The sequence below is a fragment of the Melospiza melodia genome, chromosome 1 (genome assembly GCF_035770615.1).
Source record: "Melospiza melodia melodia isolate bMelMel2 chromosome 1, bMelMel2.pri, whole genome shotgun sequence".
Lineage (NCBI taxonomy): Eukaryota > Metazoa > Chordata > Aves > Passeriformes > Passerellidae > Melospiza > Melospiza melodia.
In genome coordinates this window covers 151,056,434-151,083,621 of record NC_086194.1, presented here as the reverse complement: position 1 = coordinate 151,083,621, position 27,188 = coordinate 151,056,434, and the positions used below count along the sequence as shown (strand labels likewise).

Here is a 27,188-nt window from a genome sequence, read left to right as displayed (position 1 = left end):
TCTTACAGAATAAGCATTCTGGAACAGTTTAAAAAAATAAAATAGATGAGAATCTTGGTAAGACATAACAGTTAGGATCATGGTTTCTTGGTATTTGTTGTAAGTGAGGGAAGTGTCGAATGAAGGAATCACCAGATGCAACATTTCTTCACTTTTTGCAAAAGCAAAGAAGGAATCTACTTGGATAAAAATCTACCCTAAATGTGATCTTATTTTTTTCACTTTAATAAATATTGTGATTTTTCTTTCTACTCACTGCTTTTTGCTTTTTCTTTCTAATTTTCTATATTTGCATTTTATTCAGTTTGGACAACAAATGAGATTAGCCAATGTTCTTTGATGTTCAGAGAAGTTCTGATAATACCTACAATTGTTACAGATATAACTACTGCCACCAAAATCACACTCGGACATGTCATATTAATTTACATTTTCATCTCAGGTAATATGTCATTCCTTTCTTTGAGAACTGTCTCCTACTATGATGAACATGGCTTTATATCTGAAATTCTGCAATAGAATTTAACATTGAAGGTTGGGATAAATTGCCTGCAGTTTCCTTTTCCTTCTCTCTCTGCTAAATTGAACCTATATATTGTGAGCTGCTTCCTTTCACTACAGCTAGGCAGTCCACTGGGAAGGCATTTCATCTTTTCTACCTTCCCATGGAGAGCCACTCACTGCAGTGTCACTTCCAGGCATGCAACTGGTAGCTGGAGACCATGCAATGTAATCACTTGCCAATAGCAAGTAAATGAGCTCCAGCATATTCAGAACTGTTGGGATCTCTCAGTCCTGGATGATTCAGCTGGGGATGTGAAGTGACCAGGTTAAGGGATGTAGCTGCACCCTCTATTCCTGTTTTTGCAGCTTCTGGGCAATATTGCCCTGTCCACCCTGCTTTACACTAGCACAACATAAAGACACATTTTCAAATGTGTGTCACTTTGTCAAAGAAACAGACATCTCATACCTGAGCACCTTAATAACAAAAACCTCCACATGAAGTAAAGAGTGAGATCCTATCACTTCAGCTAAAGTCCAATTAATCTGAACGTAAAGGAACAAATGAACATGTTTAATAATGTCCATAAATGTACTAAACATTTCTGGAAATTTCTAGGCCCTTTCTGTCACACACCGCAGAGTGTCAAGCAAGTTTGCCCATGTCATAATGAATCATGGTGAAGAGGCAGCAGACACCACTTGGTGTGATGGTAACACAGAAAATGTACTCAGGATCAGAGCACAGCTCTGAGCATGCAGCAGGATGCCAGTCCCCCTCTTTGGGGGCTTGCAGAACTGGCAGCCCTTACAGCACTGGGCAGGAGCTAGCAGAGCACAGCGACACAAAAGACAAAACCATGGAAAAAGAAATATATTAGAAGAGTCTTTGATTTAAGTAGACAGTTTTTGTCAAACTGTCAGCTCATGTAATTATATGAATAATTTCTTTTCAAACCACGACATTAACATTTTCTCTTGTATTCCTGCTGCGGTTTCTGTGATATCATTCCTCTAGCCAGAAGCAAGCATTTGACTGAAGCACATACCCGAGCAAGAAATGGCAAATGGTCTCACCTATGACAGAAACAGATCCCAGTGGAGCCAGCAGAGCGATGGGGGCGAGGGCATAGGCTGAGAAAGTGCCCAGCTCAGCCAGCCCCAGGAGGGCAATGCCACAGCACCACAGCTTGCTCCTGTAGCACGGCTCCGGCTCTGCCCGGCAAGCCAGCCGCAGGTGAGCGCATTTCTAGGAAAGGAATTACCAGGAACAGGCGTGAATAGAAAAACTTCCATTGTGTTCCAATGTCTGACAGAAGTGGAATAATTAGGGGGCTGTCAACTTCAAGTTCCAGGTGCATCAAGGTTTTCTTTTAAAACATGACTTTGAGCTTGTTGCTGCAGAGCTTTGTGTTAACTCGGTGCTGCTTCAGATGTGCTTTCTTAGCCGTGCTGGAAAGGGCTGAAAATTTAGGCCTCTGAAAAAACCTGAAAAATGCTAAGTGAACACTGGCTAGTGCTTCCTAGCTATCACTGCACACATCTGCTCCTGTCCCAAAGCAAAGCTCAGCGGTTGTGCTCTGAATCTGGAAACACTCAAAGGCAGGAGATGGGGCCAAATCAGAACTGTGGCAGCAAACTGGGACAGGGGAACAGACAACAGGGTGTTCCGGTCTGTGAAACCTATCCTCACCACAAATATACTTTCAAAATGAAAAAGGCAGCACTTACTCACATCTTCTGTAGGGAGGACTCTAAATTAATTAAATAGAATTTATGATTTGGCTACAGTCTCCTGTTTGACCTTAGAAGGAGATTGTAAGTATAGCATTATTTTCTAAAGAATATGTTATACCAGTTAGCAAAGGTATAACATATACTCAAGTAATACTTCATGAACACTTCATGCTACATGAAGAAGGTGTCATTGGCACAAGTTGTAATTGTTTTTTCTCTGGCTGTACAGCAAGAATGTGTATATAGCAAGACAATTTGTCTTTGATCACACTGATCCTCTTAAACAGAGTCCAGGCAGTCTCTATCAAGAAAGTGTCATAACTGAGAACGATGCAATGTTCTGTAGATTATATTTTCCGTTCTTATATTCTGCAGATTATATTTTCCTTTCTCAAATTACTCTCCAGCCTTTCTGCACATGGGTCAAAAAAGGTGGAAATCAAATGATACAGTTATTACAGTACAAATAGTGGTAAAAGAATTTTTTTTCTCCATCACTTGAAATTTGATTTTAGAAGTCTCCCTGCAGAGCCCGGGGAGGTTGCAAAGGATTTTCCTCATACTCCCATCCTTCTCTGTAGGCTACTTGACAGAGCATGGGACAAACAGCAACGTCTGTGATAGCCCATAGTCCTAGTCAGTGCTCTTGTTGAGAAGATGCAGCACTTTGTTGCAGCTTTGTGCTGTGGAACGTGTTCAGGGGATGAAATTCTAGAAGAAAGTTTAGCCCTCCAAGAAGAAAAACTTGTGCCACCCATCCAAAATGGATTTTCCATTTTTATAAACAAAGAAACCCCAATAAAGATACAAATTAAATTAATAGTAAATAATACTAAATTATTATTCAAGAATCCGAGTTTCTGCCAAAAATTAAATAGGACAAATTCTTAACTGAATCCTGAGGGGTATTTTCACCCCAGATTCTTGTAGGATTAACTTTTGAAGACACAGTGAGACTGAAAAGATGTGCAGCAAACACAGGAAGGTGAGCTCAGCAACTCCCCTACAGCCTTCTTTCTCCAGATGTCTGTCTTCTTTGCACAGTGATGTGTGCAAATGGTATTTAGGTGGAGGCTGTTTATAACTCAGCTGAAATTGCAAATGATGAGCTGTTCTTTAGTAGACAACCTGCTAGAGGGAAGAGAAACAGGATAATGGACTACATGGTCAGAAAGGGACAGAACAAAAAAATCTGGCCTGTCCAGTTAATAGGATGTGAAAATAAATGTTGAGATCTAGGGAAAGTCGTTCTTCATATTTAGAAGATATTGTTACTAAATGGAGGAAAACCCAATTTAAAGGATAAAAAAAAATCAGTTAAATTTTTCTGTCATATGGCAATGAGAACCATTGGGTTTCCTTAATCAGCATTTAAAAAGCTGATAGTTCAAATCCAGTAAGAGCTGTTATGATTACAAGTCAATGGAAGTCTGCTTGTATGCCTTGGTACATCCCCTTGCAAAGCATCTACTTTGGCAGCCAGTACCCTCAGCAGACAAAAGATATGAACTCTGAACAACCTCATTATTATGGACAGACTGAATTTCCACTTCACCTTCACTTTTCTTCACTTCACCTTTATCTTTCCAGTTCAACTTCAGAGGTTTTCCTAGAGCCTGTCCTAGCACTGTCACCACCTGCAGGTTGGAATTCCTGTTAGAAAGGCAGGAGTCATTTCAACTTGCCTACCTCCTCTGGCTAAACAGGTTTCTTTCTATGGGATTGTCCAGCTAATGATATTTAAATAGAAAGGAATCACTGAAGAACCTTCTAGCTTTAATAAATTGGATTACTATGAACAGAAACTTTCATATTCCACAAGTTTCTGTTTCATTCTTTACAGAAAAAGCAAGAAGTAGCTTTATATGAGACCAGCACAACTTCTAAAATACTAGCTAGCAAAAATACTTCTGAACAATTTACACAACAATGTCTTCTGTGCTTTAAAAACTTTTGTTAGAAGACCTCAAAATACAACTAAGCCTACAAGATACAGACTATAATGAAAAATGTAACTTTCTACTGAGTATATACTCTAACTATTAAAACAAAGTCTTTTATAATTGACATCCTACAATGCTTTACCACAGTTGTAAGGACAACACCTTCCTTTACTTTTATGATTTAAATAGTGTTTACTCAGATTATTTTATCTTAATTGCAGAAGAAGAACTAAATTGGCCAAAGTTGTTTTGGGGTTCAATATTGTAAAAACCTTTGTATACATTTATGGAACAGGTCCTCAGGGAGCTGACTCAGAAAGGTGCCAGCCTTGATCTGCTGCCTGTCAGCTCTCGTGAGTGACATGGTGACTGGCACCGTCTTGGCCACAGAGACCACGAAATGATCAAGCTTAAAATCCTTGTTGAAGGGGGAAAAGAGCAGCAAAACCTCAGCTCTGGACATAAGGAGAGCAGACTTCAGGCTGCTCAAGGACCTAGTTAGAAAAGTCCCCTGGGAAATGTTTCAGTAGTGCTGGGGTCTGTCAGTGCTGGTCACTTTTCAAACATCACCTTCCAAGGGCACAGGAGCAGCAATTCCCCAGTGTCAGAAGTCAAGCAGAAGGCTGGCTTGGTGAACAGGGATCTTCTTTTGGGTCTAAGGCAAAAAAGGAAGGTGTGTGCCCTGTGGAAGCAAGGTCAGGTGACCTGGAAGAATAAGAGATGCAGCTTGCCACTGTAGGGAGAAAATTCATGCAGCTAAACATCAGCTGGATTGGAAGCTGACCAGAAAAGCGGGAGACAGTAAAAAGTTTTTTCAAATCTATTAATGGCAAAAGGCAGCATAGAAATAACATCACCTGTTACAGGATGTGGATGGGCACCTCACAAACAGGGACATGGACAAGGCAGAGGTGTTTAATGCATTCTTTGCCTCTGTCTTCAACACAGATGATGGACCAAGGGGATCTCAGTGCTCTGAGCTGGAGGACCATGGCTGTGAGAATGAGCAAATCCCAGCTGACCCTGAACTTGTGTAGGATCTACTCCTCCAGCTGGATCCCTAGAAATCTATAGGGCCTGATGGGATTCATCCAAGAATCCTCAAAGAACTAGCTGATGTCATTGCAAAATCTCTCTTGATTTTGATCTCTCAGCTGACTGGAAGCTGGTGAACATTCTCCCAGTTTTCAAGAAGGAGAACCCTGAAAAATTCCTGTCAGTCAGACAGGAATCAGAATTGAGACATGTTAGTCTCAATTTAGTGCCAGCAAAATCATAGAAAAGATTATTTTGGGAGGTATTGTAAAACACCTCAAGGTCAACACAGTCATGGGTCACAGCCAGCACAGCTTCATGAGGAGAAAGTTCTGCTTGTTAAACCTGACTTCCTTCTGTAACACAGTAACCCACCTTGCTGATCTAGGAAAGCCAGTTAATGTAACCTTTTTGGACTTCAGCAAAGCTTTTAATACTGTCTCTTATAGTACCCTTCCTTAATCCCAGGTTCAATGGGACCACAAGTGACGCACAGCTGGTGTTTCTTTCTGGCACATTGAAAGGAGGAGGAATTATGAATATTTCTTCTATTCCTGTATGACAATCACAGCACAGAACAGGCTGAGAGCTCCCAACAACTCCCAACTCCCAGCAATTATAGCAGGGCAATGCTAGATTACAGCTCATGAAAGAGAGAAGGTTTAAAAAATGCAACAAAAGTTGCATTTTGAACTTCATTAAAACCAAACTGCAATGTAAGTACTTGCTAAGCATAAGCAACTCTGAATAAAGAGAAACCATATCATACCTGTATATTCAGGGAGACACTGATGAGAAAATTTGAAACAGCAGCAAGTAAAACTCCAAACAGCTGAGTCTGCAAATCACAAGGCAAAGAAATACAAAAATACTTATTAGTTTAAGAAGAGCAGTATAATGGTGGTTTTCTGATAGCACATTATGACCCAATCAAAACCAAATTATTGTACTTCTCAGTCACTGAGTTCATGCTGCAGTGAGTAAAGTGGTAAGGAATGCCTCTGCATAGTTGACAATGGCTTAAGTAATAAACAAGTGGGAAGGGAAAGGCATGCTGGTTTTGCTGTCCTTCAGTAGAACACCTTCTTAAATCTCATGAAAGACAAAACTAGGCAGTTGAAAACCACAAACAGGGTCTTTTCCCCCAAAAAAGGACCCAGTTTTCTACATTATCCAGAAGGAAAACCATCAGCAATCAAACCATTGGATAATTGTGTTCCTATTGGAACACAATTATCTTACATGTTAACATATCCACTATTTGACAGGGCAGCCAGGAACATAGGTGTCCTCAAAGTGTCTTTAATGTATTGTGTTATTTCATTATAAAAATTCCTAATCAGGCTGTCTAAATTTCACTAAGATTTGCAAGCTTTCTATGAAGCCAAGAAATTAAAAACACTCAAGCAGGATTCATTATTTTGGAAAGAAGTCATTTAAAGATGCCATTTCAGCAAGGTCAAACAACATGTACTTGACAGAGCTCCCTGTCCACTGTCAAAAAGTTCTAACACATTGCAAGCCATGCTAAGTGTATTAAAAACCCATTCAAGGTCACTTCTGTAGTGCTGTGAGGAGCCCCATTAGCTTGTAGAGAAGACAAACATAACCATCAGTTTTTATAAACAAGGTCACGGTAATATAACCCAGCATAACAACAGTTTCCAGGCTGTAAAGCAGCATCCAACTCTGTGCTTACAGCCTCATGTTTCATGCTTACCCAAAAGGTTCCTGGGCAGCTCGGAACAGGCAATGCCTACCACCACAGAGACTGCTGCCCCTCAACATTTATAAAGAGCTACATGTTCCAAAAGCACTTGGAGGGGGGATTGTTGTTGTGGCTAGATAGTTCCCTGACTAAGCAAAGGCATCCCCAAAAGTGTGAAGAAACAACAGCCTTATTACAAACCAAATATAAGATTTAAGCCAAGCAGCAGAACCCAACTGTTTCCAGCCCCTCTGTTTCTGCAGTGGCCCGGAGCTGGCAGGAGAAGCAGACAATAGAACTGCTCAGAGAGCAGTGCCTGGCTGCCTGCCAGGTGTCACCAGGACATGACTGATGGGTCCAGAGGGATTCAGGGACAAGAAAGCAGCGAGTGAGAGGGCTCCCTCTGCTAACTATTACAGCATCAGTGCCACAGCTTGCATACAAGAAGCATCCGGTGAGAAGCATTACTCAAGATTTTAGCCCATAGTCTCTGGTGCATGGCCACTGGAGGTCCTTCCCTTCTTGCATCCTCTTCCTGGGATCCAGCAGCATGTTCTGGGCTCTCACACACACTGTGTTCTGGGAACACACCTCCCTGAAGCCAGTGTGTGATGTGACACCTCAGCACAGAGGTCCCTGCAGAGATCAGCACCCACTGTTAGAGGGACACACAGCCTCCTTCCACTCTGGGGAAATGCTGCACATGGACACCACCCTCTGCAGAAGCACAGGGGATGGGGTTTCCTTCCTTTGGCCTTCATGCTGTAGCATCAAATCGTGAGCACTGATCTTGCCCAAAGTTTGACCACTTCATCCTGCCCACACAGCAGCTTCAAAAAACAGCAACTAAATCAAAACTGTTTTTCTTGGTCCTGAAGACTTGTACTTTTTAAATGACAACATGCTCCCTTGTGAGGAGGTGGAGAAGTGGCCTTGTCAGCTTTGTCATGAAGTGTTTAAGAAAAAGGAGACAGAAGGGAATAGAAAACAGAATCTGCCCCCTCATTAACCCCATCATTTCACTGCACTTGCATTAGTAATTGTAACAAATCCCCACTACTCCCAGCTGAGAACTCAGTCTCTCTGTGGCTCTTGTTGTTCCAGAGGCTGATCCTGTCGTTACAGCTGCATCTCTGGATGCAACCCCTTGCAGCTCCTTCCTCCCAGTTTTCAGCTGGGGGTCACAAACCTTGCACAGGACTCAGTAGGCAACCAGCACACCACAGAGAAAACACCATTGATGTGAGCCAGACCACAAGAGGGTCTCCATCCAGCTCTTGAATGCAGCTGGTGAGCAGAGGATGAGGTCATGTGTTCCATTGGTCATCTAAAATACTGTGCTAAATCAGATCCATGTGTGGGTACTGATGATGACCTGAGTGTCTGCCTCCAGAGGCTGTGAATCAAATCTCCAGCAGTGGGTTTTCCAGTGCCCTGCATCATGGGTGTCCTCCCCAGAACAGCTTTTGCACCACGGTGGTTGCTTCACCAGGTACCTGTGAGCTTGGCTCAGATATCACTGGGGAACAGATAAGATTTCTATTATGATGACCAGCCTGTGTCTGAACAGAAACAATCTTATAAAGGTCAATTCTCTTCTTGGAGAAACACAGAATGGTTTGGGTTGGAAGGGAGCTTAAATATCATTTAATTCCAACCTCTCTGCCATGGGCAAGGACACCTTCTACCATGCTGGTCAAAGCCCCATCCAGCCTTGAACATTTCCAGGAATGGAGCATCCACAATTTCTTTGTGCAAACTGTTCCAGTGCCTCACCACCTCATTGTGAAAAGCTTCTTCCTAGTATCTAGTCTAAATCTGCCATCTTTTAGCTTAAAATCCTTGTGCTGTGACACTCCTCTGTGCCTAACTTAAGCAACCTCCTGGTCTGCACCCAAGGAAAAGCAGTGCACATGTAGAGGCAGCAGGCTGGGCTCCAAGCTGACCCCCATGGCTCAGGTCACCTTATGGCAATGACCAGATGTTTCACGTGAGCGTTGCTGTTGGCATCACTAGTGCAGGGCCTGCCCCAGGCTGACAGGGGCTCAGGAGCTCTGCTCAGCGTGGGGACAGCACCGTGCTGCCAAAGGCAGGGCTGCACACACCCCTGAAGAGTAAGAGCAGAGCACGATGCCCTAAGGAGGTCAAACATCACATGGATCCATTCAGGGAGATGAGATGAAAGCACAGCAACACCCTGCAGCTACAGCATGGCAAAGCTGTCTCATGTGGGTTCATATCCACACGTGCTTATATTAAATTAAAAAATGGGGGGAAATGCAGTAAAGGGGAAAATTACATTGCAAACATCTCAGGCAATTTCTAATGAACCAGGGTTACCACATACAGCAGCACTCAGAGGAGAAAAAGCATATCTCAGGCTAGGAAAACCATTCATGAGAGACAACCTGCAACTGAAGACAGATCACAAAATTGCTGTACTGCCCTGAAAGCCACCAGAGCCCTTCTGTTCCCATCTTATCATGTGAAAGGCTTCATTATTTGTGCAGTGTCTGCCATTTAATATCCTTCAGAGGCTAAAGGACTGGTGGAACAGCCAGTTTAATAAGTAATAAACATGATATTCTCTGAGTTTCCAGTTGTGATATCCAGTTGTGATATCATCCACAGCACTGCAGAGCTTCCCACACATAAGTCTCAAGACAAACCTCAGTTGGGGAATTCAGTTGCAGACACAACTTCAGAGCCATGTTACTGCTTCAGTCAACTAAGGACTTCTACAGGAAAGAGCTTTAAATATTCAAAACTGTTGGCATAAAATGCAAGCTTCTTCATCACTGAAACATCTGTCTGAGCATACAGGCCACTTTGTCAGACCCCAGATTTCAAACTGTTGACATATTCTTCCAGTGCTTCCAAATGCATGAGGCTTGTCAGAGAAACAACCTTAAGTTTTCCAGAAAATAAGAAACAAAACAGAAATTTATTTTGCTTCACTTAAATATGTTTTGGAACAAGCCATGAAAGCCACCTACCCACTTTGAACTCCTTCCTCGATAGCCCCTGAGCACACAGACCATGGACTGGGATTGTGGATCTGCCAGCATTTTCCTTGGTGGCAAACAGGCTTGAGGAATGCTTTCCTCTGGCCTGCTGCTCCCTCACTGCCCTGCTTGAGTGCCAGAAATAATCCATCCAAAACTTACCCCATTACCATTACATTCTTTATCAGCCACCTGCCAATGTTTAACACTGAAGGAGAGTCAAAAGTCACAATTCACACCAAGGGTTTTAAACCAGTGACCCTGTGCAGTTTGTCAGGAGTGACACTGCCCTGTACAGGGGGTGCTGGGGTAAATGAGTTCAAGAAATGGCAAATTTGCCTCAAGCAAGGCACCATCAGCACTGGTGTGGCATTCCCATCCCAGCCACATGAGGCTCCTGCACAAGCTGGGGTGTGGGGGAGGGAGGTCTGAACCATTAGCCAGGAGAAATCCACTCGTCACGTGGAGGGGCAGCACTATTTTGCTATTCAAAATAAGTGAGCAGCAGTGTGGCACTGGCCAGGTATGGTCCTGCTCCCAGCACTCAGGCAGGACCCGATGCTTGTTTACCAGAGAACCTTTTCACATCATTCTGACAGTATTTTAAATTGACATTTTACATGCAAAGTCTATATTTATTGTCAAAGTAAAATAAGGGTTTTATGGCAAATGAAAGCCAGGCTGAAATCTGTATGTTTGGCAATAATTCTACTAAGTTTATCACTTGCAGACTAAAATCTTCATTGGAGACTCAGTTATATGGTGAAATGCAATTTATCCATATTACATGTGTGTTTTCCTAAAGAACATTAAACTGCAGTTGCCAGGTCTGTGAAATGAAAACTTAGAAAAAGGAACATAATTTGCACTGACTAAAAGGTATATGCCATTATTTATGGAAACTTGCTCTGCCTATAAATTGAAGTGATGAGCAGAAAAAACCCCAAACACTTTAAATGTCTGTTGCCTGCTCACTCATCAAGGCTAGTTAAAGTGTGGCTCCTTTTTTTGTTGTTGATTTCTCCACGTATTTGTGATCTAAAGGTGTTCCCAACAAATTTAATGGTGTATACTGTTTCAAAAGCTATGCACCATTTCCAATAACTGGGATTTTGTCAGACCTCAATGGATCTTATTAAAAAAAAAAAAAGAGAAAGGGGTGGAACATGTTCTAAACTTCCAATTATGAGTTAACTCTGAAGCAAGAGGAATTCAGAGTCCCTAACAAAAACCATATTTTTCAAAGAGCTACCATGTGGAATTGGGAGAGGCTTATCATTTAGCTATTATTATTCACAGAGCTCTGGCTGTACTCAGTACTTCACAGATGTATAAATAAAACAAGGTCCTTGTTCCAATGGTTTTCATAGTGCAATTCATATACTCAGATATTAGTTAAGGTCCACATGAAGTACTGAAGGACAGCTGAAATAAGAGTAAAAGGGCAATTACCAGTGTGGGAACCTGAAATGAAAATGCATTTGATTTTTTCATTGTGACATAAAAGAAAAGGGGCATTGTTCAACATATGAGAAGGAGAGAGTTAAAACATTTGGCATCATCATTGTTAGGAATAGAGAGAGGAGACTTGGTAACTACATTACCTCACAAATTTAAAATTTATCTTTTTCCAGGAAAGTAACAAATTGCAAAGGCTGGAATGAGAGTCTGTTAAGTTATGAAAAGGTGGGGGAACTTCAGAGGATACAGCAGCTACAGAAATGGGACTCTTTTATTTATCTCTGGGTTTTAATCTCTTTTCTGAGATCTTAATTATATTCATCACTCTGATTATTTTAATTCATATACATCGCAGGTAGCAAATCAAGCTGGAGAATATGAACTGTGAACTAAAGTAACTAAAGTAACTTTTTATGTGCTTACTAAGGTTATGTACAAACATATCCACCCACTGTATTGTTAAGAAGCCTAGAATCATGGAGTTAAGTTGAAAAAGACCTTTAAGATTATTCAATCCAGCCACTAACCCAGTACTGCCAAGTCCACCACTTAAACCTAAGCACCACATCTACATGTCTTTTAAGCACCTTCATGGATGGTGACCCAACCTCTTTCCTGGGCAGACTGTTCCAGTGTTTCAGAACCTTTTCTGGGAAGAAATTTTTCCTCTTGTACTATTCAAACCTTCCCTGACACAACCTGAGGCCATTTCCTCTTGTTCTATCACTTGTTACTAGGGAGACAAGAATCACCCACCTCACTAGAACCTACTTTCAGGTACTTTTAAGAGACCACTATGAGTAGCAATTTCTTTTTCCTTTTTTAAGAGTTAAAACTAAACCTGTCACTTCTACATTTCAATTTCTTATTCTCGGGAATGAAATCTTAAAACTAGAAATAAATGGGAAAATGGAGAAGGGGCAGAATAGATTTTTACACTATTTCCATGAGCAGCCTGTGATACTTCGGGACATTTTAGTTCCTGGGATATTTTGCTGCATAATCAAAGACCATTTCATGTTTTTAATAACGCCTGCTAGATTGAAAATAAAAACCTCTCCCATGACTGTATAAAAACATCAATCATAGCTGAAAACATCTTAATAAAAAATTTTCTCAAGTACCATCACATATCGTCTCCATGGCAACTACAGAAATTAAATACTAGGAAAAGCAAGAATAGGAATATAAAGTTTTGCCAGTTTCCAGGTCCCACAGGAGAAACAGGGAGGCAAACTAGCACTGCCTGACCAGCTTCTACCCAAAATGGCCAGTTGGCTTGGGGATATGCTTCTGTTGCTGCCTAGGAGCAGGCTTTCTGGATATCCCTGTCTGACCCAGGCTAATTCCTGGTGTACAAGGTAAGGTCCAAGCCTAGGAATATGAATCCCCAGAAGCTACAGTCTGGCTCACGTTGAGAGGCTGTGCTGTTCCTATCACATGCTTAATGTGGCTCCATGGACACCTAAACTGAGAGCCAAGGAGGTGACACAAGGCTTATGGCAAGCTGGAGGCAAGCTCAAAAGGGAGCTATCTGAACAACAGAGTAAACAGAGCTGTTCAGTGTCACAGCAGGCAGGGCAAGGCACAAGGAGTACTCACAGAGAGATGGCTCACTCTGAATGCACACACAACCTCTGCATGGGCACACAAATGTGCCTCCAAGCCAGGCACAGAGAGCTCATTCCCTCCCGTTATTGTAGAATAAGTCTTGCTAAAGAGCAAATGAGCTATTTCTGACTCCACCTCAATCAGAAGCAGAAAACCCTGAGAGAAATGTAACCAGCTTAATACATTATTTAGCAAATCCTCAAAAGAATTTTTATATAAGAATCTCCCTTTACCAGTTGAGAGGAATGGCATGCCTCTTCCAGCATGCACCTCTCCAGCATCACTTTCAAACAAAGGCAGGCTTGTCTCCCATCCTAACTCAAATAATCTGTTAGCTGCAACTAACCCTTCCTTTGATCTTCACAGAAAATGCTTCTCCATGTCACAATGTGAGTGCACATGCTCAGTTGTTGAAGCACAAAGTCACCCATGTCAGACAGGGGTAAACACAGGCAGGAAATCACAATGCTCCCAAGCCAGTGGCACTTCAGAAATATTCTAGCAGGAATAACAACAGGGCAGGGAAAAAAGAAAAGACCTGACTGCAATTAGAATGAAGTTGGATCCATCTGTTAAAAGAATTACTTGATTTTATGTCAGGGGAAGGAGCTGCCCTTCCAGCCTGCTGTTCCTGCAGAGGAGGGTTGCTCTGCAATAGTTCTCTTGCTTTCCTTCCTGCACCTCTCGCACTTGGCTCTCCTAGTTTGATTTCCAGAGTGTTAATCATTTACAGATAGTTCCTAATGCAAAAAAAAAATGAGTGGACTCCAGAAGGCAGAACCTTCTGCTTAGCAGCATTATTCATTTAAATATAAACAACTGCTAGATTATCAGTGGTGACCTAAAACAAGAGATCCTGCACTGCCTGAAATATTCACACGTATATAGATGAGTGCCTACACATAAACACACAGCTGGATGCTTTTAATTTGCAGATACTTATGATAAAAACTGTAAGATGCAAATCTTGGAATAAATAAAATAAACGCTAAAGAAATAGCCTCACATGCAAGTTTCTTGCAAGGGCCTGAGATAGAGGTAGCAGGCTCATGTTTGCTCCGCTGTCTCCCTGTGGCACAGCACAGTTGCACATTTTGACATTTTACTGCAAACCAGTTTACTGGTAGTTTACAGGTTTAAAATATAAAAAGTATTATTAGCATTTTGTAATTCATAGTGAATGCTGACATAAAGAGTAGGTGTTTGGTTCACAAAAATCCAAAGCATCTAGATCATATCTGCCTTCTGCAAGAGGAAACTAAGACCAGTGTAGCTGAATGATCTCTTCTACATACCTTTAACACCTTTTTATATGCTCTGTTGTATTTACAGAGATAACAAGGTGGTGATGGTTTTTCCCCTAGTTTTGAGCATTGTTGGTCTTTCAGCAACTGTATCTTATGTGGATTCTCCAATATAGAACTTGCTGTCTCTTTTTTCTGCAATTTTAGCATTAGTATAGGATTTAATGGTTATAGAGCTTCTTCTTGACAGGGATTACTATGGAAATGGGGCAAGGAAGATAAATTCCTTTTCAGGAATTGAAGAGATGAAGGAGAACTGAGTATCCTTTTCATGAGGCAGATGCTATTATCTCTCACATGCATGTTTTTTAAACCATGCACTGCTCTTCAGTTTGTCCTGGCAGCCTCAGATGTGTGGTTATCACAGCCGCCAGCAGCTCAGCCTCACACAGCTGGAGCCACTCTTCCAGCAAGATGGGGGAGAAAATTGGAAGGGTAAAAGTGCAAAAACTTGTGGGTTGAGATAGAGACAGTTTAATAAATAAAGCAAATGCTGCATGAGAAGCAAAGCAATGTCAGGAATACATTCACTGCTTCCCATTGGTGTGTAAGTGTTCAGCCATTTCTACAGAAGCAGGGCTCCAACATGGGTAATTTACCTAGGAGCACCAATGCCAAGTGTCCCCTTTTGCCCTTCTTCCCCCTGCTTTATATGCTGAGCACACCCCCATCTGGTATGGAATAGTCCTTTGGTCACTTGGGGTCAACTGTCCCAGCCGTGTCCCCTTTCCTGCTTCTTGTGTCCCCTTCCCCTTCTTGCTTCCTGCTTCCCAGCCTACACATTGATGGGGCAGTATGAGGAACAAAGCCCACCTCAATGCTGGGCAAGCCCTGCTCAGCAGTAACTGAACACCCTGATTGCTAGCAGTACTTTTTCATCATAACTCCAAAACACAGACCACACAAATTACTATGAAGAACATTAACTCTGGCGAAAACAAATACAGTAGTCAAGAGATGGAGCTAGAGACTTGATCAGCTGAAATCTGCTATTATTTGTTTGACAGAAGCTTCTGCAGACACGACAAGCTTTGCTCTTGGTCATCTTGACATGACGACTGAGTCATTGCTGCACGATAACACAGACACAATGAAAATGTTCATGGTGCTTTAGTCACTGCTGAGAGCAAAAGACTGTTACTGAAAGAGAAATAAAGGAAAGAAAATAATGTGATAAGAAGTCAGTAAATAAAAGAACCTTGAGACAATTACAAAGCAGAAAAAATCCCCAAACCTACGACAATACCCCCAATAAAAATGGAAAAGAAACATTAAGAAATAGTAGGTTAGAATCATAAAACAAAGTAAATGAAGTCACAATCTATTTACTCCTAAGCTGGAGCCCAAAAAAATTAAACTAGGTTTTAACTGAGAGTTAACTCTGTGGGTACAAGTCTGTTATGCACACAAAGCCTGTATTTTGGTTGTTTTTCACAGGAACATATTTACAGTGGAGATACCATTGGCTGTTGAAGAAAAGGGCTTCAAGTACAATCTGTATTAGCTGGCAAAATTACTTTGTTTCCATTAGGATGACAGTCAAATCATTGAACATGCTAGCTAGGACTCTGGTGGAGGTTTCAGCTCCCATGAGGCTGATTTGGTTCGGGGGAATTAAAGGGCGGCCAGAGGTAGAGTTGTCCACAGAGGGACATGCACTTCTATGTTGCTACCTCACCTCACCACCATGACCTGTCCTGTCCAAGGCGCCAGCATTTGCTTTGCTCTGAGTCATTGTTTTCGTGTGTGGAGGGACTTCCCCCAAACCTTGCACCTCACCATAGACCTCTACATTACAGGTTGTTTCTGCAAACCACAGCAGGGTTCAAAGGAAATATAGCCAGAGAGTGGCTGTGTGCCTCATCCAAGAGTTTAACAATTCTGTGACTTCTCACTATCACAGTTCCATAACTTCTCTTCATTTCCCCATTACGGGCAAAACAGTTCGTATCACCTAATGAGGCCAAAGCTTCTAGCCTAGATGATGTAAATCAGCCATGAACGTCATCAAGGAGAGTGGAATTATACCAGTATAACCTCAGTCCAAGCAGCACACACCTGTTCAGTTTGATGGTGACTATTTACTTTTGAGCACACTGCAAACATCCCTTCCTTAAAAGCTCTGCTCCTCGCCTGGTGTTGATTCACACACCAACTGGCTGCTCTTTGAAGCTGCTGGCTGCTTGTTTCAAAGTTCATATTAGTCAAAGCATGGGAAGCATATCTCCCCACTGCTCACATTAGTGAATGCCATTTTTCTGGGACAATCCATGGTGACATTATAAACATGAGCATAACAGTTTATACATGTCACCAAAAATCCAAATGAAATAATCAGAGTCTTCAGTTGCCAGGTTAGTCAAAGGTCCCCACCTCCCTTATCACTGAAGTGCACAGTTGTTGTTTGTTCATCTTTCTAAAGCCTTTGTTTTAGTTTGGTCAGATTTCTGCTTGAGTGATTTGGGTTTTTTGATTCCTTCAAAGAGGACTTAATCAGATATGGCAGACTATTGGAGACAAGCAAGGATAAGACATTTTTTATCAATGCCCAAAGCAGGCTTCAAGACCCTAGTAAAAGGATTGTACTTAAGCTCTGAAGAGCAATGCAGTCTTTGGATCACAAAATCTTAAGAGGCTGGTGTTACAGGTGAGATTTTACATGAAAGACAACTTTTATTTTAAAAATTATATCCATGAGTATTTTCCTGTCAATTTACCCAGACAAATTGCCTCATCAAGGAACCAAATGAATGCTAAGGCAAATGGAGCACCACAAGCACAGATTCAAGGTGGGAACAACATTACTCCTTTGTGTGACAGCAATGTCCTAGATCCAAACAGCAACCTCATGAAATCTCAGGAACAGACAGGTGTTGCATGAGCAGCCAGACTCTCACCCTCCATCACTTTGCAACTCACAGACATGCTGTGAGACTTGAAAATCAACACAGTGGCCACAGCCAACTTAATTTAAAGTCATTACTTGCAGACTAGTCTAGAAGATGGGGACAGGAAGGGCAAAGCACTGTGCTGAGCCAGGCACATCCAAAGGAGGGTAGAGATTCAGATTCAGGCCATGCCTGGTCTTTCCCACTCAATGCTGACTAAGGGAAGAGAAGGATTTGCCCTGCTCTGCTGCTCCATAGTTTAAGCCCTCTAGTCAGTGGCTAAACTGGATATCAGACACAGCCTGCACTATGCACGCCATTTTTCTTCAACATTCCATTTTGAAGCAGTCTGAAGCAAAACTAAATTGTGCACTAGGTAGGATATGTGTAATTAGTGACTCAAGTTTCTTTGCATCTGTCTTTCTGACACCCCACTTTCTGACAAATGACAAGTATTGTAATGTTCCTTAGTGCCTAGAAATTTCCTAATTAACATTATCACGCCTCTTAAAACAGATTAGTGTAATTACAAAGCTCCTGTTAAACTTGCAGTCACCTCAGTCATCAGTTAAAAAAAGGAAAAAATAAAATGCAAATGCTCTTTAATGTCCTCAGAAAAAAATTAAAAATCATTTTACCATTGCATCTGCTGGGAAGGGAGGCATGGAAAACAGTCTGAGATTTCTGAAAAATAGCCCAGTGAGAGTCAGACAACAGACAGACAAGCTGTAGCTGGTGCTTAGCATGGCCCTAGCTCTGCAAGAGCATTCATTTCCAAGGTCCTGCATGAGGTGTCCAGGTAGAGCTACCAAGACTTCTTCAAAATGAATTGTGAGCCATCAGCCTAAATAAAAGGGTTTTGCTCACCAGCTTCTGTTGTCTGTCAGGCAAGGAAACACTCCTGAAAGCAGCTCTGCCAGCAGTGCTGAAGAGAAGAAAATGTCCAGCATAGATGGACTGTAAGCTCTCCCACCATCAGCATTTGCTTTGAGCGTGTGTGCCCCAAGCTCAGGATGTGGAGCTGGGCTGGTTTGCTGCTCTCTGCTGCCCAACACCACGCTGGGCTTAGCAGGAAATTGCCATGGGCACGTGGCTCCTTCCAGGCTTTGTTGGGGGAACCCAAGCAGGATACTAGAGGCCTGCCAATGGCACACACTAGGGAATTCTGCTCTGGGACCCTGAGAAGTGCCTGGTGGAAACCAGATAAGCAGGTCACTCCTCAGGTAGGCTGATAAAACTGCATACTGCCTTCAGTCTTTGGGCTACTCTCCCACTGTTCCAGACCTGCTGCCCCATGTCCAGCCTCCTCTATATTCATAGGAATTCTTGGTTGTCTCCCACTCTGCGGGCAGTCGTCGATGGCAAAAACCCCTACATTTCCCTATGGAATTTGAGAGCTGGGATGATACAAGCATGCTTATAGTGTTGTGCAAAAGGACAGGCAAGGGGTAATGCTTTCCTGTACTTATTTCCACCACCTTTGAGTCATGAGCAAGTTCCCAAGCAGCAGCTGATCTCCCTTTAAGCTGGAGGCTGCAGTCTATAAGCTGTGTGCTCATTTCCCATCAGAGATGTGACCTTTACATCTGCAGGGACAGTTGATGTTCAGCACAGCAGAATGTATGAGGTTAAAAAAAGATATGGACAATATTTTCTAACCAGTGTTCAATTTTGCCCTCTTGTGTCAGCTTCTTGGTCACACTAAAGCTAATCAGAGCACAACCCTCAGCAGATCAGACCCACAGCTCTGGCAGAGCCTGAGAGCTTGTGCGCAAGCTAGCCCAGTTGAGAGGCCTGCATTTATGAGCCAAAGCCACAAATTGTTTTCTAGCAGAAACTAGTTAAATGGGCATAAAACCATGGAAAGTTGCTGGATTCTTGACAGCAGAACAACACTGGGAAATCATGCAATGCTTCTTGCTTCTAGCTGCAGTGGGCAGAAACTGAAATATAGGAGATTCCATCTGAACATAGGAAGAATTATTTTACTGTGAGGCTGGCAGAGCACTGAAACACAGAGGCTGTAGAGTCTCCTTCTCTGCAATGACTCAAAAGCCTTTTGGACACAATTCTGAGTAATGTGCTCTAGGGGGCCCTGCTTGAGCGTGGAGATTGAACCAGATGATCTCCAACCTTACTCATGAATTCCCCTATAAGAGATTAAAAAAGGTTGCATTTGAAAGGCTGAAGAAAGTCCTCTTCCTAAGTATTGATTTTTTAGGGCTGAAACTAATATACATTTCTGCAATACCTAGGAAATTATTTACATTTTCTCCCAAACACATTTCCCAATAAGATAAAGGAAACTGAAACTGCATGAACTCTGAAATCTCACAGGTAAAGGACAACAGGATGACATAGGCTCAGTGTTTTGATACTCTTGTTTGCTTTCAGTGAAGAGTTTTAGAATAAAGAGCTGAAGGGATGGTGTTTAACAGGAAAAACTTCACAGATGAATACACCAGCAGAAAGCTGGGTGAGGACATTTTTCTCCACTTTCCCCATGCTCAGGGACTGGTTTACTGATTAACCTGGAAAAGCTAACATCTGCAGTGCATCAGGGAGCAGACTGGAGACTGAGGTATCCTACAGAGACAGAAAAAATAAAATTAAAAACCCCAGGAAGGTTTGCCTTCAACAGACTTTCTCTTCCTTCCTGCAGAGGAAAGATGTCCTTTTTGAAACCCACCTGTGCTGTGGCCATGCTGCCCTCTGACTCCCACTCACATCTCCTATGGACACCTTGAGTTGCTTAGAGCTTTTCCTAATTCAAAGCCATGGTTGGAAATGCTGTTGCTTAAGTATTTTAAAATGTCCTAGTGATTGTTTGTAGGGATGTACCATGACAATATTTTTCTCTGGTGATGGTGCCAGCTGAAGAGACCTTTGCTGTTTCTGGGGTGCTTCCTGAGCCAAGGCGAATGGAGAGAAAAATCTTTCTCTCCATGGAGACAGCTCCCTGCCTTCCTGCCTTGGGTCCCTCACAGCTCAGGTGAAGCAGTCCCCATGGCATCACAAGTACCAGCAGGCAGTGGAAAAAATGGGACCAAATGATGCTCTCACCTTGCTGAGGCTCATTGGCACTGGACATCAAGCCTTGAGTTGAAGCACTGAAGATGTTTCTCTTGAACAGAATGAGATAAAAACCTCAATTGTGGCATTCCACAAAAAAATCTAGATTTCATCTATATGATAGAAGGCAGAGTAGAAAAACCTCTATAATAATCTGCTTAATCTGTGGGATTTCTCCTCACAGCTGACAGCAGCCACCACTGCTGGCTGATGAGACCCCACAAGGCATCAGGCACACACTCACCACCTGGCAGGCTCTGATGGACTCTGAGGGGACAAGAGGCCACAGGTCCATCTGAAGGAACTGTCAGCATTGTCAACCCCTAAATACAGAGCAGAAATTATTTATTCCCACAACCCACAATATAAGGCTGTGGGTTGTAGGAAGGTGGCTGTCTGGGCAGTCAGTAATAACTCAGAGTCTATGAAGTGATAGGCAAAGAAGGAAAAAGAAGCAGAAGTGAAATAAATTTCTATCTCTGGCTCAGCTTCTGCACTTGAATAACTACACACAACAGACATGAAATGCTGAGTTACAGAAGAGCTGTTATGGGGCTCTGAGTAACATGGTCAAGTGGAAGCTGTTCCTGCCCATGGCAGGGGGTTGGAACCAGCCAGCCTGCAAGGTCCTTCCAACCCAAACTATTCTATGATTCTATTTCATCTGAGCTCTCAGTGACTGTTCTCATCCAGATGTTTTCGCCTACCTGATAATACAAAGTCAAACCAAGATCAGTACTGTAGATAATAATCTCAACTAATCCTGCAAATTGTTTTTGTCCATAAACAACAATATTGTAAATAAGTAAAAACCTATGAGAAGTCCTGAGGGAAATAAAAATGTATTACACTGAGGCAATTACATACACTTTCTATTAAGCAGACAAAGCCCACATGTTACGGCTTCCTACACTCATTGCTCCAGCAGACACAAAAATATTACAATATTAGTTTGCAGGAAATACTTCAGGTAACTAAGTACATATTTCATCAGATTTTACTGCACCATTAAACACACTCATGTCCCATAACACACCCTGCCTATACAGGGAGGGCTGTGGGAGCATGGCCTGGGTATTGCTGATTTCAGAGATGCAGCTCCTCAGGCAGTATCAGCCAAGCTATATCAGCTATGCTGATGGCAAGGAGAAATCCAACTCCACTGTTCTTCCCCATGGCCATGTGTGCCCCCTTCCACACTTATGTATGCTAGCACACATAAGGTAGCTAGCTAGCATATAATCAGCCTGATCAGGGACATCTCTGGAGAATAATCCCAATTAAATCAAAAGACAAAGAAACATAATTCCAACACAAAGCAGCATTATACTACACAGTCACACAGACACAGCCACTTAAAGTTTTTCCAGGGAGCTGAGTGTTTACAGACATCACTGAAGGCCTAGACCAGTGCCATGGATTTCCCTAAAGAATGTATCAGATCTGCTGCTCCTGGGTGGATGTGTCTGATCCCCGTGTGGCATTAGGCATCCACAACTGGCAGCTGTGCCAAGCCCCTCATGTCTAGGAGCTCTTGAAAGGGGATCTCACTCTTTCACCTCCTCATGGGGTTGAAGGGGCTGAAAAATACTCTCCCAAAAGTGATTCACCTCAGCTGTCTTGGGCTGTTCCCAGGCAGATCAGAGCCAGCGCAGTTATGGTCTCTTGTAGAGGGAGAAAACAAAGAGCTCCTTTTCAAACCAACAGGACGAAATGACCTCAAGAAAAGGGGAAGGGAAAGCCCCTGTGCAAAGACCTGAAAATGGGACGGTCCACTGAATCACAGGATAGTTACAAATGGGAGGAGGGAATTGTTTCTGAGGCTTGCACAAACATAAAATGTGAAAAAGGGGGTGGACAGAAGAATGTAACTGTTGGAAAAATTAGGGTTGGCATCAACACATGACCCATAGCTACCCATTACTGCTCCAAAGCTACAACTAAAGTAAATAAAAGAACAGAGTATCAGTCTCACCCACCGACACCCAAGCAGCTCTACAATACTATTAAGGTCTACCCAGAAAACGACCACGTTTAAAAAACAGCCACAGTCATGCAACAACCCCAAGGAGTACAGGAGCAGGACTGGGAGGTTTTCCAAGCAAACAGAAACCCCCCATTTTGACCTGCAGGTGGGTATCCCCATGCCAAGGGAATTCCCTGTTGCTGCCAACTTCTTGGCAGCTGGGCAAGCTCACAGCCTTGGGACCCCAGTTCACAAACCCACAGTAAAATCATTGGCTCCACATTCTTATCTCCCAGTAAGAGACCCCCGCTCTGGTCCTGGGAAGCACTGCCACCAGCCATCAGCCAGGAGTCCTGCTGCTCCAGGGAACTGTGCATGGGAATTTTCAGTTTTCCTTTGCTCTGAAAAATGTGCCATGCCAAATGGATATCCACCCAGCAGCAAATGCAGAATCCAGAGGGGACAGTTTTGGGACCTTCTTCAGGCTATCACCTGCTACTGGGCTGCTCCTAGAAAAAGAGACCAGCTAGTTGCAAGCCTTTTAAGTACAATTTATATCAATACTTTCCATCGTGACAAAGTGGTTTGCCTCTTATGCAGAGAAAGTCAAGTATGCTGGGTATCTTTCCATGCCTTCTAAACAAAAAGCAGAGAAAAGGTAAAGGGTTTAATCAACCTCCCATTAATTTTTATTGGTAGCAGATGCTTCAAATTGCTAGCTCTTAGGGGCTGCTTCAGTCTCTCTTTTGCAGTTGCCTAAATCCATTGTCAGCAGTGACAGAAACACAGATGACAAAAACCAGGGCTGCTTTAGCAGAGAACAGAACAGCTCTGCCCAGTTCCTGCTCAGCAAGGACTGCTCGGAGTGGGAGCCAGGGTGGGATTCAGGCTGAGCTGTGGGGTGAGGAGGGAGCAGAGCCAGCAGCAAGCAGGTGCTGGAGTGGGGCTCTTCAGAGGACCCAGGAGAGAGGCTGAATCCAGTGCCCCTCTGGCCAGGCCCTGCTGCACGCTGGCACTTACCTTGTGTGTGCTGTACCAGGGCCCGGACAGGGGCCCGCTCCCGGATCCTGCTCCCCCAAAGGATGCATTCCAAGGCGCCTGGGAGGATGTCCATGGCCCTGCCCTCAGGCCCCAGCCACTGTTCATGCCGTGCAATGTCACACCAGTGGGGAGGGGTGGCTCTGAGGAGAGGTGACCAGGACGTGGCACTCTTTTCCTGAGGGGAGCAAGGCTCCTCACATCCTCTGCACGCAGGCGTGCGCAGCCAGGGCTCAATCGCTGGTGTGCACCAGGACACCCTTGGCTGGAGAGTAGTTGGAGCACAGGAGAGGAAGGGGAGCTTGACAGAAGGTTTTGCTGCTCCTTCCCAGGGCATTCAGGTGCCTTTTTTTTGGTCTCTGACTTCCCCAATGCCCCACCCTCCTCTGAAGAGGAAGCCTGGGAATTTAACTCCTTCAAATCACTGCCTAAACCTAATGGTTAAGTATTAATTCCTCACTGCTAAATTGCAAAACTTAGAAGTTGTTGTTCCCAAAGGCAGATAGTCACTTACATAAATTCTTACTTATGTCCTTTATTTTTCTCTTCTAATTACTTCCTGAATAGTTTCTTTTGAGAGACTTCAGGTAATGTGTTCATTCCCAGTCTGTGGCTTTATTCATTCATTCTTTTAGTTTTGATTTGATAATTTGTTTCTTCTGGGGAAAACAATGAATGAACAAGCTCATTAAAGGGAGTGTAAAGCAGGCAAGGTACGAGCTTGGCAGAATTACATAGGAGACAGAAGTAGGCCTCTCCAGAGAAGCATAGAAAGAAATATGAGGACACCACATCTTCAGGCTGTTGACAATACAACTGCATGCAATCCAGAGAGCTCACACTGTACCTTGGAGGAACCGACTTGCATTAATTCATTCCTTTGCTTAGCTGGGTTTGAAACCCAAAGTCCTGACAATTATTGCAGCAGACAAGGGTCAGTGGGGAATTATTCTGCTCCCTGCTACATTGGTTTTCTCCTACTCTTAAGAAGAACTGGCATTGATTTCTTAGTCCCAGTAGTGCTACCATCAGCAAGATGCACTGAGAGAGGACGAGTCAGCATGCAGGATAGCAGGCTGGGAGCTGAGCTTCCAGCAGGCAAGGAGAAATGATCCCTAATAGAAATGAGCAGCAGCAAAGCTGACTGCTAGTATGATTAATTTGGTCAAAAATAGAAGAAACACACAATTACAGGAAAGAAACTGTAGTTAAATTAATACTTTCCAACTTGAATGCATAATATCTTAGCCACAAGGATTTATTTGAATCCAGACAGAAGGGGATTTACAAAAGCCAGAAGTGGCAAGGTAATTCTTCAGTTATATGATGGTATAACACCCCAAAATACAAAACTTGTCTTATAACAATAAATGTTTTGTTCATGCATGTGGCCTAACTTGAATTACCAGTTTCTGTGATCTCAGCTCCTGTGAGTCCTTTGTAAATATTGAAATTAGCTGCAGCCATGTAGGTATGATGGAAAAAAACAGCTCCACTATTTCATGGCTGTGTAACTTGCTGCAGATTATTTTTACAGTGTTGTGTAATTATTCTCTGCAGTCTAAGCTGACATTATAGAAAAAAATTCTAGGCAATCTTGGTTATGGCTGCAAAATAACCAGTGCAGTGAAACTGGAGTGTAAACTGCTGCAATGATATTTGCCCTGTCTAGAGAGAGTTGAAACAATAGCCCAGAGGGAAGTGTGAAAGGACCCATTCTTCTAACTGCAGTGCTAAACTAGAAGTCTGCTGACAATTTAAGTGTCAACATCAGCTACTTCAAGGCAAATCATTTGAGCAGAAACACCAGGCTAATGCTCTTATTTGTCATGCTCAATTTGCACTTGCTGTATAGCAGATCCTGGGATGAAGAGGAAAAGCAGCAACGATTGTCAAAGGTTGCTGAGCTGAGGAAAGTTCTCCCATTCCTCACCCTTCCTCACACATTCACCTCTGCCCCAGCTCAAAATAGGGAGCAAAGAAGTTGATGCTCCCCCAGGCTGGAGAAATTGTCTTCGGTAGCCAAAAGCCACAGTGGTCCCTATCAGCCTGCCAATGACTTTTTCAGTATGGTTCTCTGTTGCCAAAAATGCCCAGATTGGTAGGAGATTGAAAAGGAGTGTAAGGGGAGTGGGAGGAGAGGAGCAGCCCAAAATATCTCTTGGGGACAGTTGCTGTTGTTTTGTTTCATTCTTGTTGGTTCACTGCCTAAAATACAAATATGACTGTGGTTTTCTCTTGCATAAGAAAGCTATTGGAACAGGTTTTCTGTAATGCTGTCTACATGGAGCCCTTGTTGAATTGCTTTTAAAGTTGATCTAACAGTGACAGATCATTGTTCCACAGTTGGTTCCAAACATACCAACTCACTCTAAACATGCCAGGAGCATCCTTTATTTATTGAAGATCTCTGATTGTTTTGTATATAAAACCACTATTTAGTTATTCTGATTAATTTAGCTTTACATCTTAAACCAGCCCTATTAAAATTTTAAAGAATATTTTAAAAACAATTTCTGCTCAGTTACTACCCTCCATTAGGAAAAACAACTAACTGTGTGCTAAAGTCCCTATATTTGTGCATTTCTATTTTCAGGCTAAAAGTGATGCTGAGGTGTTTGGCATAAAGGTATTAAGTCCTTAGGACTGGATCCTGAAATATCCTGAGGAAATGTCCCATGAAGTGGAAGCAGAAGATGGGATCTGCAAGATGTTTTAACTGAGAACATTACTCCCAGTTTTCAGTGGCACACAGCTGTGCCAAAAGTTTGTTCCCAAAGTCAAGTTCCATTTGAGGGTCCTTCAAATCAGGGGTGTCTTCTGCTGGCTGGGCCAGCAGGATAGACTATAGCCACTTCAAAAACATGGAAATATAAGGCATTTTCAATGAGTACTACATTAGTAAGGTCACTTCACTGGGGATATGTGCAGAACACACCATGTACAAATTTCTGTCTGTGTATCTTTGGTTGTTGTATTTGTTGTACTGTGAGGTAGCTCAAAAAAATACCCCAAGAAAAGTATCTTCAGAAAGGTGACCTGACTTGCTGTTGCTGGATCTGTCTGTTTTTACACATGGGCAAAGGCAACAGATGAGCAGATTTGTGTCTCTGTGGTGGCTGACCACGTCAGTATCAGGACAGGACTGTTTCTCCCTGTGAGCAGCACCTCACTCCCTTGGAGTAGCACACAGCACAAGGCAGCACCTGTGAAGATGGAGAAGACACTTCTTGAGTTGATTTGCTGAGAAATCTCAAGGCTGGTTAAAGAGAGTAAGCTGCAGGTGCCAGTGTTTGACTCCTCTCATTCTGTTGCCCGACATTTTTGGGTAGAAGAGAAGGGACTTCACAGCCTGGGAGATTACATCCACCTTCTGTTGTGCATCCCATCAAGTTTTTAACATCTTGGGATATTTCTGAGCATTGGAGATACAAGAGATTGTTTTGGGTGCTCATTTCATGGATTCCCTCACTTGCATGCTGCATTTCTATCTGCTATTCTTGGGCCAAGCATCAGTTGCTGTTAACAACAGATCATGTTCCTCTGCTTGGTCATGAGGATTTGGAGACTGTAATGGATGCTTTGTCAGCTTCAGGTTCAGATACTGTGGGACATTGCCTGATCTGTGTGTGTCCCTGAACTCTGGCTTGTGTGACATTGGGACCTCATTAACCAACAGAGCAGGCAGGTTCCTACCCCTGGTTGCTTTAGCCTCTGGAAGTCATCCATGAAGAACTTGACCTGGTGCCCCTGTATTTGGGATATTCAATGCTCTTGGGTGTCTGAAGAGGAAAGAAGAGGGCTTTCCATGTGTGTTTGCCCATGCCCCATCACTTCTCTGAGCTTACACTTTGCCATTTTAGATGAGCCACACTCTCAGCTGAGAAGAGGAATCCCTGTCCTTGACTACTCAGCT

At 42.9% G+C, this 27,188-nt stretch overlaps 1 protein-coding gene across 2 annotated transcripts in view; it reads right to left on the bottom strand.

Annotated features, from left to right (window-relative positions):
• The window catches only part of NIPAL2 (NIPA like domain containing 2), a 49,711-nt gene extending 26,090 nt beyond the window's left edge, over nt 1-23,621 (bottom strand). Inside the window, exons 1-3 of one of the 2 annotated variants that reach the window (XM_063171916.1) lie at nt 23,255-23,621; nt 5,989-6,057; nt 1,582-1,753 (exon numbers count right to left, since the gene is read on the bottom strand). In XM_063171916.1, coding sequence (XP_063027986.1) covers nt 1,582-1,753; nt 5,989-6,057; nt 23,255-23,380 — 367 coding nt within the window. In that variant the 5' untranslated portion in view covers nt 23,381-23,621. Of the gene's footprint in view, nt 1-1,581; nt 1,754-5,988; nt 6,058-9,923; nt 10,028-23,254 lie in introns of those variants that run through there. The other variant, XM_063171923.1, reaches the window with a different exon arrangement.
• Nucleotides 23,622-27,188: the final 3,567 nt, after the last annotated feature.